Here is an 18540-nt window from a genome sequence, read left to right as displayed (position 1 = left end):
ATATCGTTTTTTTCAAGACAAACTAAGCTTTCATTGGGGGGTATTTGGTCCCAAATAAAATGTTCCTCTCTATGCATTTTAATGGGAAAAAGAGGGGGAAAAATAAAAAAATGCATCATTTCTCAATTTTGACAAATTTTTGTTTAAAAATAAAAAGTGCGATTGACATAAAAACTGTGCAACCAGTTAAAGTCCCGCCAGTATAGATATCCAGATGTGTCCCCAGTATCACCCCCCCCCAGTATAGCCAGATGTGTCCCCAATATCAGCCCCCCCCCCAGCATAGCCAAATGTGCCCCCTGTGTTTGCCACCCCCAGAATCGATTGACAGATGCACCCCCAAGAATAGTGCCCCTCTTTATAGCCACATGTGTCCCCTGGATCAGGATTACCCCATTATAGTCAGATGTACCCCCAAGATTAGTGCTGCCCCCCATTATAACCAAATGTGCCCCCAGTATTAAGTTATGGGCCCCCCAGGTGCCCAGATGTGCAAAATGTGTAAACCCCCCCTCCCCTTGGTTACTTAGATGTCCCCCCGTGCATATGCACCCCCCCCTTTACATATCCCCCCCTCCCCCCAATAATCTATAGATCTAGATGCACCCCCCCCCCCCATTAGGCAGCCCCCTCGGCGCACAAATAGTTAAAAAAGATGCACAAGCAAGCAGCCACACTCACCTACCTCGGTCCTGCGACTGTCTTGAAGCCTGATCCTCCGATCACCGCTCTGCAGTCAGCCGCATATTGCCGGTAACCCGGGTCCCGGCTTGATGACGTCATCAAGCCAGGACCCGGATTTCCGGCAATATGCGGCTGACTTCAGAGCGGTGATCGGAGGATCAGCCTTCAGGACAGTCGCAGGAACGAGGTAGGTGAGTGTGGCTGCTTGCTTGTGCATTTTTTTTAACTATTTGTGCGCCGAGGGGGGACAGATGAAGGATCGCTGCAGTTCACTACTGCAGCGATCATTCATGGGAGGAGGGTATACTAATTGGCCAAAAGGGAACATGTTCCCTTCCACCAATTAGTATTGCAGCTGACAGTGCCGGAGGGTGCGCTCTGAAGCGCACCCGACCGTGCACAGCAGGGCTGCAAGGAGGTTAGTATATCTACGTCACTGTGGCTTGGAGGGTGCCACAGCTGACGTAGATATACTGTAGTGGAGGACAAAGTGGTTAAGGCTGCTTTCACAGCGAGACGTTACAGGCGCACGTTAGAGCAGCCTGTAACGCAGCCCACCGCACAGCAATGAAAGATCAATGGGCTGTTCACAGTGCCCACGTTGTGTTACATTGTAACGCAGCAGCTAAAAACAAAGTGCTGCATGCTGTGCGTTCTACGCGGCTAAGCCGCATTAGACTGTTTGCACATGCTCAGTGGTGTTGGAGGAGGAGGTCTCCCCTCCTCCTCCGCGGCCAGCCACATGGCTAATTAATATTAACTGCACGGTGTGAGCTGGTGCGCCGCTCTGTGCGCCGATTGGCCGGCGGGACTACGTGATGCCGCATGCGTCCAAGAGTACACATCACGGCATCACAGGACGCATGAAGAGCCGCTTAACGCGGCTCGATCGTACGTCCAGCTTCTAGCCCACTATGCGTTGAGTTAGGCGCACGTTATGCGACCTTAACGTAGCATTTAACGCAACGTCTTAATTAGGCATTAGGGGGATTGGATAGGGTTAGGAAATGATGGGATGATGAATGCAACAAAAATTTGTAAACAATGGTGAGCTGCTTCTCAGAAATCTTGTGCTGAATGCACATGTATGCCAAGTTTTAACATTTAATATTATAAAAAGGCATGCCATCTGGCCTGCACTGAACCTTAACTTTAACAGTAGCCTGATACTATCCCAACCCCTCTGATTTCTTAACACTGATTTCTTCTAACACTAGCCTTCACCCAGCTCCTTTGCATAACACTTTCAGAATGCGTTTCATTATGCCTCCTGCCTTGTTATTAATATGCGGCTTTTGCCTGATACAGCATTGTGTTTGAAAGTAACATCATCATCTTTCAACTTGTAAATACAAATAAACATGTTTCTCTATTGATCTTCTGACTAGTTGAGTTGGCAAGCAAGCTGGTTAGTGATTGTCTCTGACATAGCATTCAATAAGAATGTGTTTTCCTATTTTTTATTACCCATACAGTTACCATATTTGCTTTTTTGCACAAGAATATTGTCCGTCTAAAAATTACAACTTTCTAAAGTACAGTTTACCTGCTCTGAAAGCTGCCATTGCATTTAATTGTATAGGTGCTGAATTTATTTATTAAAATGTATTTAGTGATCACTTCTAATCTCTCTGCTTCTACAGCAGAGAGAGCTCAATTGACTTAATTTCACTTCTCAAATATCACTGTGTGCGTCTCCTATATCATATACAGTGGGATGCGAAAGTTTGGGCAACCTTGTTAATTTTCAAGATTTTCCTGTATAAATTGTTAAAAATATAGGAGACACACACAGTGATATATGAGAAGTGAAATGAAGTTTATTGGATTTACAGAAAGTGTGCAATAATTGTTTTATTAAAATCAGGCAGGTGCATACATTTTGGCACTGTTATACTTTTATTGATTGCAAAACCTTTAGAACTAATTATTGGAACTCAAATTGGCTTGGTAAGCTCAGTGACCCCTGACTTACATACACAGGTGAATCCAATTATGAGAAAGAGTATTTAAGGGGGTCAATTTTAAGTTTCCCTCCTCTTTTAAGTTTCTCTGAAGAGTAGCAACATGGGGGTTTCAAAACAACTCTCAAATGACCTGAAGATAAAGATTGTTCACCATCATGGTTTAGGGGAAGGATACAGAAAGCTATCTCAGAGATTTCAGCTGTCTGTTTCCACAGTTAGGAACATACTAAGGAAGTGGAAGACCACAGGCTCAGTTCAAGTTAAGGCTTAAAGTGGCAGACCAAGAATAATCCCGGATAAACAGAAGCAACGAATGGTGATAACAGTCAGAGTCAACCCACAGACCAGCACCATAGACCAAAACATCATCTTGCTGCAGATGGAGTCACTGTGCATCATTCAACCATTCGGCACACTTTACACAAGGAGATGCTGTATGCGAGAGTGATGCAGAGGAAGCCTTTTCTCCACCCACAGCACAAACAAAGGTATGCTAAAGCACATTTGGACAAGCCAGCTTCATTTTGGAATAAGGTGCTGTGGATCTCAGTCCCCAGACCTGAATATAATTGAAAATCTGTGGGGTGAGTTAAAGAGAACTGTCCATGCTTGGAAGCCATCAAACCTGAATGAACTAGAGATGTTTTGTAAAGAGGAATGGTGCAAAATACCTTCAACCAGAATCCAGACTCTCATTGGAACCTACAGGAAGTCTTTAGAGGCTGTAATTTCTGCAAAAGCAGGATATACTAAATATTGATTTCATTTCTTTTTTGTGGTGCCCAAATTTATGCACCTGCCTAATTTTGTTTAAACAATTATTGCACACTTTCTGTAAATCCAATAAACTTAATTTCACTTCTCAAATATCACTGTGTGTGTCTCCAATATGATATATTTAACTGACATTTTTTATCATAGCAACCAACGATTTATACAGGAAAATAATGAAAATTAACAAGGTTGCCCAAACTTTCACATCCCACTGTATTTAACTGACATTTTTATCCTAACAACCAACGATTTATACAGGAAAATCATGAAGATTAACAAGGTTGCCCAAACTTTCCCATCCCACTGTATTATAAGTCTAATTTCTCTTGAAAAAAAACAAAAAACAATACAGTATATAGATAATTTAGGTGTAATAATTAGTGAAAAAGTTATTGCCAAAGTAGTCAGAGCTACGCTGAACTGTGAAAACAAACTCATTAGTGGAGTTTAAAAACAAATTGTAAATTGGGTACAGTTGGTAATAATATTTTTACATACATACTAGCCAATGGTATCATGAGCTGTTTTACATATTTCAGGCTTACTCGTCCTTTTAAGCCAGGTTGTCTTTTCCTTAGCTGAGAACGTTTAATGCAATCCAAACACACTCGGTCATAAGGGCCCAGTCACTGCGTAACAAGCAAGCATTTTCCAAAACAAATATTTATTGCAGGACATTATTACTAGAAAAGGATGTGTGTGTTTTTTAAATAAGGTTTCTGAAGCACGGATTCTGGTGGACTTGAGGGTGATGTCCGCGGCACATTGCGGGGAAGGAAACCCATCTGTAATACTGATACAGCTTTAAACGTCCGAATAAAACCCACAGAGCATCCTTTGTTGGGAATGTATAATGTTTAACTTGTTTTCCATGTGCTGCCCGCTAACAGGACCGCCTTTAAATACTGGCTCATAATTACTTAAACACACACTAATCAAACTATCTTCAGGAGGAGCTGAAGAATGAATTATCATCAGAATCATCACGGCACCATCTGTCTTGTGTTTATACATCAATCAGAAAGGGGATCATAACTTTCTCCAGGCTCCGCGGAGATCTTTAAACCGAGCAGCAAGCCAGACTAAACCTAATATCCCCTTACAAACCTATCTTTGTGTAGAGACGCTGCAGAGCTACATCTTGTCAAAAGATATGAAGTAAGCTTGAAAGACTTCAGCCCGAAATGGAAAGGATTTTATCTGCTACTGAGAACATAGCGGCTTAACCTCTGCAAATACAGTCAGCAAGAGTACACTAAGCATGAAGTACAGGTTAAAACAAGAAGGAAGGGGGAGGGCTGCGCATCCAAAGATGGACATGCCGCATCTGATTGATTAACAGTTCAGTACTGGACCCTTCCACCACGATGAGGCCATCACTTTGGAAGGGACCCTAACCACTAGTTAAAGTGGCCTCTCCTTGCTGTCTACAAAAATGAAGTACAGGTCGGTTGGTGTGCAGCAAAAACTTGCTTCTGTATAAAAAGAATAGCATTCTGGGAAAAGCAAATGTTTGCGTTCTTAAACCAGAAAGTATTTGCGATAATTCAGGTTGGAGTGAGCTCTGAGATGTCTCCCAGTGCATCACTGCTGAAATATGCCAATTAACCATTGTTGTCCTTAGAAGCTAAACACACCTCCAGATCCGCTGGAATGCAATGATGTGTCAGCTGTTAATTGTACAGAGCCACAATAATCCAACATGCATCCAGACTGTTTCCGACTGGTTGGTCTTCATCAGTGCATGGCATGGATTAATGTGGTTCTATGAAGTAGGACCTGAAATACCCAGAGGTACAGACTAACCAGCAAGCTCATGGTGTACGAGAACTCGTTGGGGTGTTCTGGTTCACCATGAGCTTGCTGGTTAGTCTGTACTGGTGCTGAAACCACCTACTTCAGTTAAAAAGAATGAGAAACGTTGTAGATCATTCATCTAACCTGTCGGTTAATGCTCTATTTGCTATCTGAACAATGAGTTTGTCGTTCATTTCGGATGATTTTTGCCCTCGTGAGGATGAAGATACGCCTTAGAGGACGGGCGTATCTTCAAAATATTTAACGTGACAATGGACATAGAGAAAGTAATCAAGGTTTCTACAGTCTTGTGAAAGAAACAAAAATGTGTTACTTGTGTTGGTGCTAATTTGTTTCACCCACCCTTGTATACTTTCCTTTGTACAATTTGAATGGCTGTGGGAATATTTAGCACAAAGCTATTCCTCAACTTGGTACCAAGAACCTCTTTTTTGTCTTCTTGCCTCTCACCGTCCAGCTCAAACTCATAGTGAAAGAATTCCGTGTGAAATACGGCATGCATACTCACTTCTCCGTGCATTCTGTGATATAAGGCTTGGTTCACGGTAGAGTCTCTCTATTCAATTAACTTTCTCCTGAGTTTTCTCACACAAGATGTGTCAATAAAACAACTTTTACGCCTCGAGACAACAGAAAAAGTACTCAAAATAAGTTATAGGACATTACTTCTTTAACTATTTTTTGTACTTAGTTGAAGTGCTGAAACATTATGCTGTGGACAAGATGAAAATGTACTCCTGGAAGAAAACTCAGAATTAAAATTAATTGAATAAGGCAAAAGGCTCATTGGAGCTAGAGCAGTGGAATGTAAATAGTACAGGTATGTTGTTCTGCTCTGACGGTCTATTACTGTATGCATGCCAATTTATGAGATGAACAGCAACACATCTAATTTCCCCCAAAAAACTTGAAGGTCCGGTTTGTATGTTTGGAAAGCCCACAAGACACGCACACCAAATCAATGGAAAAGGACGAGTGTAAACATCACCATACCCATACTGTAACAAGGTACTTTTTTTGTAGAACAAAAATCACTTAGGTCAAGAATGTGAAAAGTCTGGCCCGGGGGCCAAATGCAGCCTGCAGAGCCATTTCTGGTGGCCCCAAAAGGTCTCTACGGTTATTAATTCTATGCATCCTGAAGGGCATAGCTGTGGTGCAGCATGCAGGGGCCAGCAGCAGTAACAACCAGATTAGCAGCTGCCGCAGCAGCAGTATCGACCACTGATTAGCAGCTGCAACTGCACATGATATATGTGGGTTATGTCCTGTGGAAATGTTTTATTTGGCAAAATGTCACAGGTATACTGTAGTGTACCTAACGGCAATCAGCAAAAATTGTGTTTAATTTTTCTAGTTCGGCCCCCTAGCACTCTCATGAATGGCAATATGGCCCTTAGCCTAAAAAGTTTGGACTCCTGTGACTTAGGGTCTTTAGGCCATCATTGTCCAGCCTGGGTAAATTGACCTGTCTGTGATGAACCAAGGAGGGGGGATGGGGGAAGTGAGATCAGATTTAGTTACCTGGGGCTTCTACCAGCCCCCTGCAGTCTATCAGATCCCTCCCTGTAATTCCGATCCTCTCCAGGGTACCGCTGTCTGCTCCAAACATTCTGGCTATTGCGTATGCGCAGGCCCGTTCACATGCCTCTTCAATCATGGGCATTAATGTTCTGTGCATGTGCAGTTAAAGGGCTGGTGAACACCAAGAGCGCTTCTCAGTGCTTTTCAGATCGCCAGCGCTCTGAAAAGTGCTTGGCTACTGAAACCCTATGACGGTGTTCCCACAGCTGCGTTGTGATTTTTTGAAAATCGCGAATTCGCTGCATGTAGAATTTTTGGGAGCGATTCAGATTGAATGAATGTGCAAAAAAGCTCATTCATTTAAAAATCACTCTAAAAATCGCTTCACAAAATTGCTATTACAAATCGCTAAGCGATAGCAATTTTGTGGTGTACTAGCCCAAAGTGTTTGTCACCTGGCCACTGGAGTGCAATCGAGCAGGTGCACGGATGGGCTGAGGGCTCACGTATGCGCAATAGTCTCTGACATTGGCCAATTATCAGCTGTTTTGGAGGGGTTATCTGCAGCCTGGAGGGGATCGGAAATACAGAGAAGAACCAAATAGACTGTGGGGGGCTAAAAGAAGCCCCAGGTAAGTACATCTGAACCGCCCCCCCGCCCCCCTTCCCACCTTTGGTATTCCTTTAAGATCTATGCTTATATAATGAAAGGGATGGCAGCTAACCGAGAAAACAGACTGAAGAGCAAAGCAATATTTGTAGAAGGGTGTTCTTACATGTTAGTTGGTACTTACGCCATGTTCTCTGGCTCCGATGCACAAGCTCCTACGGCTTTGGTGACATTTACCAGCAAAGCTTTGTTAGTACTGGTGAGTAAGTTAACTAGAGGGTTGATGCCCCCACATTTACGGATGATGGCCCGGTTAGCTGGTTCCTGTCCGCATTCTCCAAGTGCACCGACCACATTTATAAGAACTTCTTCGGGCTGATCCGACAGTAGGGTGACCATCGTTTCTATGACCTTGAATTCTTGAAACCTTTGATAAAGATGTCAAAAAATTATATGTTTGATTCACAAAGATACAAGGCGTTTATGAAGATAAAATACTGGACTGTTTGTTTGGAGTACTAGTGTTGTGACCTCTAATTGCTGCCCAAAAGAGTTGCCACTGCAGTTCAACTTCTCCAACTGCACAAAGCACTGGTTTATTAAGTCTTGCCTTTCAATTAAATAACGGTTTGATTCATTAAACTGCACTGCTAAAACAGTGCACTTTAATGTTAAGGAGCGGCCACTATGTACACCTTAAATAGCAGTGCTCGCTGCTATGTAAGAAGCATGCCTTCCTTAGATAGGAGTGTGCCTTAACTATAGTTACTAAGGAAGGCATGTTCCCTACATAGCAGGGAGCACTGCTATGTAAGGTGTACATAGTGGCCTCTCCTTCACATTAAGGTGTGCTGCTTTAGTAGTGCAGCTTAATGAATCAAGCCCTAAATGCTGTAAATATGGAATGCAGGAAAGTTGTAAGTAGGATTGGCAAAATATGTACATATGCTTATCTCATTGTGTGACATCAGCTCAGGTACTTTTTTAATTGCAAAATAGATTATTTAGTGATATATGTCATGATAGAACAATTTTTCTGTGAAGCCATTGAGTTACACTTTAAATATCATATCAGGCTCTGTCGTAATGATGCAGAATTTGTCGTGTCTCAGGGTCAATTGCTTCCCTGATTGGCTGTAATTCTTACACATGTGATGCTCCACCCCCCTCCTTGGCAATGCAGTCACGGCCCTGTTTCCAAAGCTTCCGCCTGTGTTGCCGTGGCACGCCCCAACCTTGGCAGCCACCAATTGAGCCGTGTCCAGAGCCTCGGCAGAAGTATGAGAAAACCTTCCACGACCGCATTTTAGAGGGAGGCGGAGCACTCACCTGAATTATGACCAATCACTCCCCAGAGCCTGACATGGCAGGCTCTGTCTTTTATACTAGAGGTACTTTTTATATATTGTTATTACAATCACTTTGTCGTAAGCTGGTTTGCTTTGTTTACGTGACTCTCTTGGTTCTGTTTTCAATGTAAAGTTATCAATTGAATAAAGTATTCTACATGGAGAGAACCTGTGGAATTGCTGCCTGAATATGGGGGAGTGAAATCCGGTGACTCACAACTCTCTGTGTTCCTCCTCACACATAAAACACTCGGCTACTGGCTCTCCAGGGATTGGGCTCTCATGAATCTGTATAGGCTTCCAACACCCAGAATGAAAGTCCATAAAAAATAAGGTACGATGCTCTAAATCGTCAGGGCGTCAACTTATTTGTCTAAGTAGAGATTACCTTTTTATCTGCAATGTACCACGCCATCCATCAGCAGCAGCAAGCCAATTAGATGACTTCTCTGCTAAGCTGTACAGCAGACGACGTAGCAGGCCATATATTTTCCTAAGTTAATATGTCAGCTTGCAGTAATTTATGTGAAGATTTGAGTACTGGAGATGGTCTGTTGTCTACGCTCTTTAGCCAGCAGCTGCTTATCACCGCACCTGATCTATCAACTATTCCCTTTGAGATGGTCTGATGTATATAACTGTTCCTGAAAGGTGCTTATTGTGTCAATCTATCTGATACTTGCCGTCTAGGCACTTGTTTCCCTCCAGCCAAAGACCTCATTTCGGCTCCCTCCTGCTACTTTCATTACCCGCGCATCTTGTTCTCTCTTTTTTTTTTCTGATCGAAATCCCTCACCTCTGCCCGCGACCTTCGTTCAACTCTACCAGCTGGCCAGCAGCGGCCCAAAACGGCTTTTAAATTGAACATTATCGCCGTCTGGGATTTAGATCATGCAAGACACACATCAACTCAACGTCATAAAAAAAAAGACAAAATCAAACTGTTATTCGTACTTTGTCACATTATCCCGGTTGATCGAACACTTCCAGATGGCACCGGTTACCGCCGCTAATAGCTCCTTATTGTCAAACTTGTTGAGCAGCATGGCTAGCGGTTGCAGTCCTCCATATTGTCTCACCAAGTCGCGGGTCTCCTCGTCCTCGGCACACTATACATCACAAACGGAGAGACATTTGAGAAAGATTCCCCCTTTACCGTCTCATTCGCAGCATTCATTTTCCAGAAAACATTATTGTTTTTCGTGTTTGCGAATCACCCGCTTAAGCAATAAGATTCGCAAGCGTTTGGTAATATGAATTGCCTTTGTGGATTGGGAATTGGTGATTATGCCTTGCCTGCGGCTTCTGAAGTCCTGCCAACGCATCTCTGTTCATAAGATCCATTTCATAATTCTTGGACATTTAATATGACATCAATTACAAAAATGTAGAAATAAAAAAAGATCATTGCTGCCACTTGAATTATAAAAAGTCCACGGTGGATGAGTTAAACAGAGAGGAATGCTGGCAGGAGAATTAATCAGAAAACCTGATGTCATAAACAAGGCCGAAGCTCTAAGAAGGGTAAGAAATAAGGGAGCAGCGCTATAAAATAAATAAGAAAAGGCAGACAAACACCGAGATGTCGGTACGCCGAGATGTCTTGGAAAAAAAAAAAAGAAATAAGAGAGTAAAATTTTTGTCGTCACTTAAACCGCAACATATGTAAGTTGCAAAATCAAATAACAAACATAATGTGCGGACATCATTATGGGGATGGTTGGAAGGGAGAAAATGACAGAGTGGTATGCCAAATGAGGTGAGGAAAAAAAATGTTTCATTTCAGCAAACATTTTGGCTTGGACATGAACTGCTGGGTATAACTAAAACACCATTGTACTTCACTGTCTATAAACTACGATGTCTTAGCTGTGCTTGTATATTTGGGATTTTATTTTGACTTCTGGTAGAACTCTACCCCTTACAGTTAAAAAAAAAAAAAAAAAAGAAAGAAAAAGAAAGAAAGAAAAAAAAGTGACAGAACTAACAAATAAGACATGCTTAAAAGAAATCTGAAGTGTAAAAAAAAATCAGTGTAAAGTGAACCTCCAGACTAAAAATCTACTCAGAAGCACTGAAAAGGCTTGGTGTTTTTTTTTAACAGTTTCAAAGTATCAGAACTGTATTTTTCTTACCCAGGCCTCATTTTTAGCTGCTCAGAAGAAAACTGCCCAGGCATTTTCCCCCTGATGCTATGCAAAGCATGATGGGATTTCTGATGTTGTTGTTCTCGTTCTGCTGTTTTGGCGCAATTGTATTTTTTTTTTTTTTTTTAGATTTGAAGCCTAGCGCGTGCAGCTGGGAGGGGTGATCAGGACACAGGACAGTTGGAACTGTGTCTCATGCTCCCTGTCACCTCCTTTCAACCAAAAAGATGGCTGCCCCCATGAAATCACAAACATTTGCTTGTTCTTTTAAAACAGGGTAGGTAAGAGATTATATTACCTATCTATTTTAGTTAACATACAGTGGCTTGCAAAAGTATTCAGCCCCCTTGAAGTTTTCCACATTTTGTCACATTACTGCCACAAACATGAATCAATTTTATTGGAATTCCACATGAAAGACCAATACAAAGTGGAGTACATGTGAGAAGTGGAACGAAACTCATACATGATTCCAAACACTTTTTACAAATAAATAACTGCAAAGTGGGGTGTGCGTAATTATTCAGCCCCGAGTCAATACTTCATAGAAGCACCTTTTGCTGCAATTACAGCTGCCAGTCTTTTAGGGTATGTCTCTACCAGCTTTGCACATCTAGAGACTGAAATCCTTGCCCATTCTTCTTTGCAAAACAGCTCTAGCTCTGTCAGGTTAGATGGACAGCGTTTGTGAACAGCCGTTTTCAGATCTTGCCACAGATTCTCGATTAGATTTAGATCTGGACTTTGACTGGGCCATTCTAACACATGGATATGTTTTGTTTTAAACCATTCCATTGTTGCCCTAGCTTTATTTTTAGAGTCGTTGTCCTGCTGGAAGCTGAACCTCTGCCCCAGTCTGAAGTCTTTTGCAGACTCCAAGAGTTTTTCTTCCAAGTTTGCCCTGTATTTGGCTCCATCCATCTTCCCATCAACTCTGAACAGCTTCCCTGTCCCTGCTGAAAAGAAGCACCCCCCCCCCCCCCCCCCCGAGCATGATGCTGCCACCACCATATTTGACAGTGGGGATGGTGTGTTCAGAGTGATGTGCAGTGTTAGTTTTCTGCCACACATAGCGTTTTGCATTTTGGCCAAAAAGTTCTATTTTGGTCTCATCTGACCAGAGCACCTTCTTCCACATGTTTGCTGTGTCCCTCACATGGATTGTGGCAAACTGCAAATGGGAGTTCTTATGCTTTTCTGTTAACAATGGCTTTCTTCTTGCCACACTTCCATAAAGGCCAACTTTGTGCAGTGCACGACTAATAGTTGTCCTATGGACAGATTCCCCCATCTGAGCTGTAGATCTCTGCAGCTCATCCAGAGTCACCATGGGCCTCTTGACTGCATTTCTGATCAGTGCTCTCCTTGTTCGGCCTGTGAGTTTAGGTGGACGACCTTGTCTTGGTAGGTTTACAGTTGTGCCATACTCCTTCCATTTCTGAATGACCGATTGAACAGTGCTCCGTGGGATGTTCAAGGCTTTGGAAATATTTTTGTAGCCTAAGCCTGCTTTACATTTCTCAATAACTTTATCCCTGACCTGTCTAGTGTCTTCTTTGGACTTCATGGTGGTGTTGCTCCCAATATTCTCTTGGACAACCTCTGAGCAGCTGTATTTGTACTGACATTAGATTACACACAGGTGTACTCTATTTAGTCATTACCACTCATCAGGCAATGTCTATAGGCAACTGACTGCACTCAGACCAAAGGGGGCTGAATAATTATGCACACCCCACTTTGCAGTTATTGATTTGTAAAAAATGTTTGGAATCATGTATGATTTTCGATCCACTTCTCACGTGTACACCACTTTGTACTGGTCTTTCATGTGGAATTCCAATAAAATTGATTCATGTTTGTGGCAGTAATATGACAAAATGTGGAAAACTTCAAGGGGGCCGAATACTTTTGCAAGCCATTGTAACTAATGTAACTTATTGACAATATGTTTGTTTAGGCTGAAGTTCCTCTTTAACTTAGAGCGCTCCTGGCAGCAGGACTACTGGGTCTGCTTTGCGGGTATCGCAGCTGCTCGATGGAGGGACTTGGAAGGATAACGTAGGCAAAGGATTACTCCAGGGGGCTGCAAGAAGCCCCAGGTAAGTTAAACTGATTTTTTTAAGTAACCCTTTAAATAAATATTATTTGTTAAATAGAGCTCTAGTTTTATTTTCTGTATTTTACACCTGTTCCCGGGACTACCCGTTTTTATGTTAATGCAAACGAGATGTGAGTAAACTAGTCACATAAAAAAAAAAATGTCTCTAAAGTTTAATATTAAAGGGATACTGTAGGGGGGTCAGGGGAAAATGAGTTGAACTTACCCGGGGCTTCTAATGGTCCCCGGCAGACATCCTGCACCCGCGCAGCCACTCACCGATGCTCCGGCCCCGCCTCCGGTTCACTTCTGGAATTTCAGACTTTAAAGTCTGAAAACCACTGCGCCTGCGTTGCCGTGTCCTCACTCCTGCTGATTTCACCAGAAGCGTGCTGCGCAGGCCCAGTATGGTCTGTGCCTGTGCCATGCGCTTCTGGTGACATCAGGGGAAGCGAGGACACGGCAACACAGGCGCCGTGGTTTTCAGACTTTGAAGTCTGAAATTCCAGAAGTGAACCGGAGGCGGGGCCGGAGCATCGGTGAGTGGCTATGCGGGCACAGGACGTCTGCGGGGGACCATTAGAAGCCCCGGGTAACTTCAACTCATTTTCCCCCGACCCCCTACAGTATCCCTTTAAAGTATACCTGAACCAAAACTCGGGTACAAACTCACATACTTACCTATAAAGAGGGAAGCCTCTGGATTCTAATTAGGCTTCTCACGGCTTCCTCCGGTCCCCAGTTGGCACTCGCAGACCCTCCAGAGATTACCAACGAAGGGCTCGTCCTTAGTCTGATCAGGGGCCGCGCCCCTCTTCAAGCACGAGCACAGCTGTACTGCACCTGCGCGAATGAGCAGCACTAGCTTACTGCGTAGGCACGGGCATGCTCATTCCATAAGAAGAGCGACTCCCTGATCAGCATAAGGGTCCTGGGCAGTGGCAGAGGACAGCATGAGAAGCCTCATTAGGATGAGGCTTCCCACTCCTTAAAGAAGATCTGTGACAAAAAATAGGATGTTGGCTGTGGCACAGTAGCGCTTGCAATATTTACCTACCATGATCCAGCGCAGGTGCAGTAGCAGCTTTCCAGCGGCTCAGGCAGAAATAGCCAAGCTCGATCGAGTCTGCCTGCACCTGCCCTGTAGAGTGGACCCAATCAGGCTCACTATTTCCACCTGAACCCATTTGGAATGCCGCTACTGTGTTTGCATTGGATCGCGGTAGGTAAATATTTTCATCGCTGGTGTTAGGGGGGCTGCCAGCGCTGGATCCCAGGGGGTGAGGAGCATGGGGAATCCTCATTAGCATCCAGAGGCTTCCCACTCCTGGGGTAAGAAACCCTCAAGGGTGCTTTTTTTCATTACGGATCCTTGTTAAACTTTTGACAGTCTCAGGTAAATGATGGCAGTTTTTAAAATGTATTCAGCTCCAACACAGACAAATCCTGAAGTACTAAACGCATTACCAGCTCTCAGATGTGTGTCTTAATACTGGTACACAACATGCAATTTTCACTTCAGATCCTATTCGCAGCACGGTGGCGTAGTGGTTAGCTCTTTCGCCTTGCAGCGCTGGGTCCCTGGTTCGAATCCCAGCAAGGGCACTATCTGCAAAGAGTTTGTATGTTCTCTCCGTGTCTGCGTGGGTTTCCTCCGGGCACTCCGGTTTCCTCCCACATTCCAAAAACATACAGATAAGTCAATTGGCTCTCCCTAAAATTGGCCCTAGACTACAGTACTTACACTACATAATATAGACATATGGCAATGGTAGGGATTAGATTGTGAGCTCCTTTGAGGGACAGTTAGTGACAAGATATATATATATATACACTGTACAGCGCTGCGTAATATGTCGGCGCTATATAAATACTAAATAATAATATTCGAGCAAGTGATCAGATCTATATTCAGATCTGACATCGATCAGATACAGAAGAGCGTTAGCATACTCACATATGGTCATTGTTTCAAATTCCTATCAGAGCACATTGTTCTCCTTCTTAACCCACCCACCAGAAACTGCTCCGTCATGCAGCATGTCCGACTGATTAATGCGTCTAATTTTGGCCCGAAATTGGTCGCATAGTGGATCGGGGAAATGCACTTGGCGGCCCCAATTTTTATCCGATTTGGATTATAATAATCGTATCGGATGGTCGAACGGCCGCCAAGTCGCCTGATATATGGCCACCTTTACACTATAGGTCCCACTAGAGAGAAACTGTAATTTGCATAGCTGAATTCTTATCCCTTTCAGTGAGAAATAAAGGACCACATCCTAGTTATATGTATGCTTGGTACATTTAAGTTTTTCTCATCATGCCATGTCAGTTCAGATACCATTTAAAGGATAGGAAATGTGTGATCTGCTTGGATGTTGGTGATATCACATTGCAAACTTGGGAAGCCCCCTGAAAAAGAACTGGGTAGCCTACAATCATAAGGAATTAGCCTTAATAAACCAACTACATACTAAACGTAAAAGCCACAAAAAGTTTAGGAGAATTTGGTCTAAGTGGCTTTCATCCTATAAGCCGAAGCTAGACGATTAAATTGTACAATCATACAGCTGTTTACATGACAATATGGATTTCAAGGGGAGTAGGGGCAACCAGACCAGGACTCCCACGGTTCTGAAAGGGTCATGGGGCTATGCCTTGTAAAGTTGTTACCAGGACTGTTGTTTTTGTTACGGCAATTGTTCGCTGCTGTAAATTTGTTTCTAAGCAAAAAATAAATAAAAATACCCTTTCACAAAAAAAGTTGGGAAGCCCAACAAATATGGGGAGCACATTTTATGGATGGGCCAAGAGATGGTACAAAAACTCCTGTAGGAGCACTTTTGAAGGGAATCTGAAGTGAAAATAAATGTATGATATAATTAATTGTATGTGTAGTACAGCTAAGAAATAGAACATTAGTAGCACAGATGTGAGTCCCATAATGTTTACAGTAAAGTAAGAGTTAAAAAACTTCAGTTGTTACCTATGCAAAAGAGCTTCTCTGAGCTCTCCAACCAAGCTTGGCCGGCTACAGTGCTGGTTTCTGAAGCACAATGTTTCTTGTTTGTTAAGGTTTTACTGCCGGAAAGTTCAAAGGGTCATTAGCTCAGCTCTGTTTCATAGTTTAACCATTTCCCCTCCCCCAGGACGAGTAACTACGCCCCTGCAAAATGCCACAATTCTGTGCAGGGGCGTAGGTACCACGTCCCACCCACCGCATCCCCCCACTTGCCCCACCCCTGCGCTCGGTACCACCACTCATTACCGCGGATCGCCGGCCGCTAGATCAATGAATGGGAAAACAAATCTTATTCATTGATCTAATTCCCCATGTGAATGGCTGCAGCCATCTATTCAAACGGCTCTGCCATTCATGAATCCCGTGCACGTAGTGCTTCCGTTTCCGTACTAACAGTACGGAGCTGAAGTCACCACTGAGGACATCTTGTGGCCAAATTGTAGTATTACATCCCCCCTTTTTTTCAGTTTATCATCCCTAGTTACTTTTTTTTTTATTAACCCCTGACCTCCCACACTCCCCTAAAGTTACCATTTTTTTATTTTTTTAATTAAAAAAATGACAATTAAAAAAAAATACATAAATAGTTACCTTAGGCACTGAACTTTTTTAATATGTATACAAAAACTGTATACTACAATTACTTTATAAATTATGGGCTTGTAATTAGGGATAGACGCAAAACTTAAAAAATGCACCTTTATTTCCAAATAAAATATTGGCGCCATACATTGTACTAGGGAAAAATTTTAAACGTTGCAATAACCAATACAAATGGGCAAATAAAATGTGTATGTTTTCATTACGGTAGCATGTTTTATTTTGAAACTATAACCGCTTCACATAAAGGACCGGCACCACACCAGGTATTTTATAGCTCTTCAAGGTTTAATCAAACAAACATGTTAGCAACGACAGACTGCTGTTTCGACCCTCCTGGGCCTTTGTCAAGTTGCAAGAATCATTCTTGCAACTTGACAAAGGCCCAGGAGGGTCGAAACAGCAGTCTGTCGTTGCTAACATGTTTGTTTGATTAAACCTTGAAGAGCTATAAAATACCTGGTGTGGTGCCGGTCCTTTATGTGAAGCGGATGTTGTGACCCCTTGGGTACCGGGGTGAGGATCTTGGCACACCTATACCTTCTACTCGGAGCCTATAGTGGTGCTCCTGACTGTTTGAAGTATATTTTGAAACTATAATGGCCGAAAACTGAGAAATAATGATTTTTTTTCAATTTTTTTCTTATTATTCCCATTAAAACTGAGTTAGAATAAAATAATTCTTAGCAAAAAGTACCCCCCAAAGAAAGCCTAATTGGTGGCGAAAAAAAACAAGATACAGATTGTTTCGTTGTGATAAGTAGTAATAAAGTTATAAATGAATGAATGGAAGGAGCGCTGACGGGTGATAATAGCTCTGGTTTTTTGAGAGGAAAAATCCTTCAAGATGAAAAGGTTAAAATACAGAGTGTAGTTTGTAAGCTGCAAATATTAGAGAACGATGCAATGTTATAAAAATAAAGCTATAGAACTGAAAATAAAAATATGAGACTCTTTTGTTTACTACTATTGTTCTATTAATACTACACATACCATTCATTATATCAGTTTTTTTTTTTTTTGCTTCAGTGTCACTTTAAGGCTTCATGGAGCTTTAATACAATCAGCTACTAACCCTTTATTTGAACAGACCCTACAGTTGCAGCCAATCTTCTTTCCATTCTTCTTTTTAAATACATTTTAGCTCCCTTTAAACAATCAAGTTTCAGCTTTTGCTTTTATGAGGTCATCTGGCAGAGTTCACGCTGCTACTTTTCACAGCCAAGCAAAACTACAGCACACATCCATAATCTCCATAATAATAAATACTGTACATCATCACAATGAAATACAAGAGATACAAGATTCCTGTTATTCTTCTTCAGGGATGGGAATAGCAGCGTTATAACAATCCGCCCCAGAAAGCAGACTCACCTTGAAGATTGCACTGGCACAATGCATCTGTAGCTCTTGGTTTTCACTGTTTAGGTTCTTCACAAGGTCTTCAATCATCCTCTCTGTCTTAATTGCAATTCTGTAACTTGGCTGAGAAAACGGAGATGTTAAAGAAAAACAAAATAATGGTTCTTGGCTTGTGTTTTGCACTTCTACATATTTTAACGCAAACTTGTACTGACATAAAATGTTATCAACTAACAATCTTAGAGACAGGCAGGCTCCATAATGTATTTTATACTATGATGGAATGCTGACTCTTTTCTCTTTTTTTTGTCACATTTTATAGAGAATATAGAACTAATCACATCAATTGCTGTAAGGGATATTCTATAGCCCATCTCCAGGCAGAGAGCTTAATAAAAGTATTGAACATTTTGCCAGTCAAAGTGCTCAGATGTTACCTAACGTAAGCCGAACCTAAAGATTAATAAAAAAAAGCCAGTTTTAGCCACAGACCTTGCAGGCGCAGTGCTTATCAACAGGCTCAGTCGCCAAAATAGAAACTGAGCTGTGGCGGGGGTACCGGAGGATCGTTGAGTCCCA

At 42.4% G+C, this 18540-nt stretch overlaps 1 protein-coding gene across 2 annotated transcripts in view; it reads right to left on the bottom strand.

Moving 5' to 3' along the window:
- The window catches only part of ODAD2 (outer dynein arm docking complex subunit 2), a 226279-nt gene that overhangs the window by 96763 nt on the left and 110976 nt on the right, over window positions 1-18540 (bottom strand). For both annotated transcript variants that reach the window (XM_068235726.1, XM_068235727.1), the window contains exons 14-16: window positions 17974-18084; window positions 9681-9835; window positions 7562-7804 (exon numbers count right to left, since the gene is read on the bottom strand). In XM_068235726.1, coding sequence (XP_068091827.1) covers window positions 7562-7804; window positions 9681-9835; window positions 17974-18084 — 509 coding nt within the window. The remainder of the gene's footprint in view (window positions 1-7561; window positions 7805-9680; window positions 9836-17973; window positions 18085-18540) is intronic.

The sequence above is a fragment of the Hyperolius riggenbachi genome, chromosome 5 (assembly GCF_040937935.1).
Source record: "Hyperolius riggenbachi isolate aHypRig1 chromosome 5, aHypRig1.pri, whole genome shotgun sequence".
Lineage (NCBI taxonomy): Eukaryota > Metazoa > Chordata > Amphibia > Anura > Hyperoliidae > Hyperolius > Hyperolius riggenbachi.
This window is presented reverse-complemented; position numbering and strand designations above follow the sequence as displayed.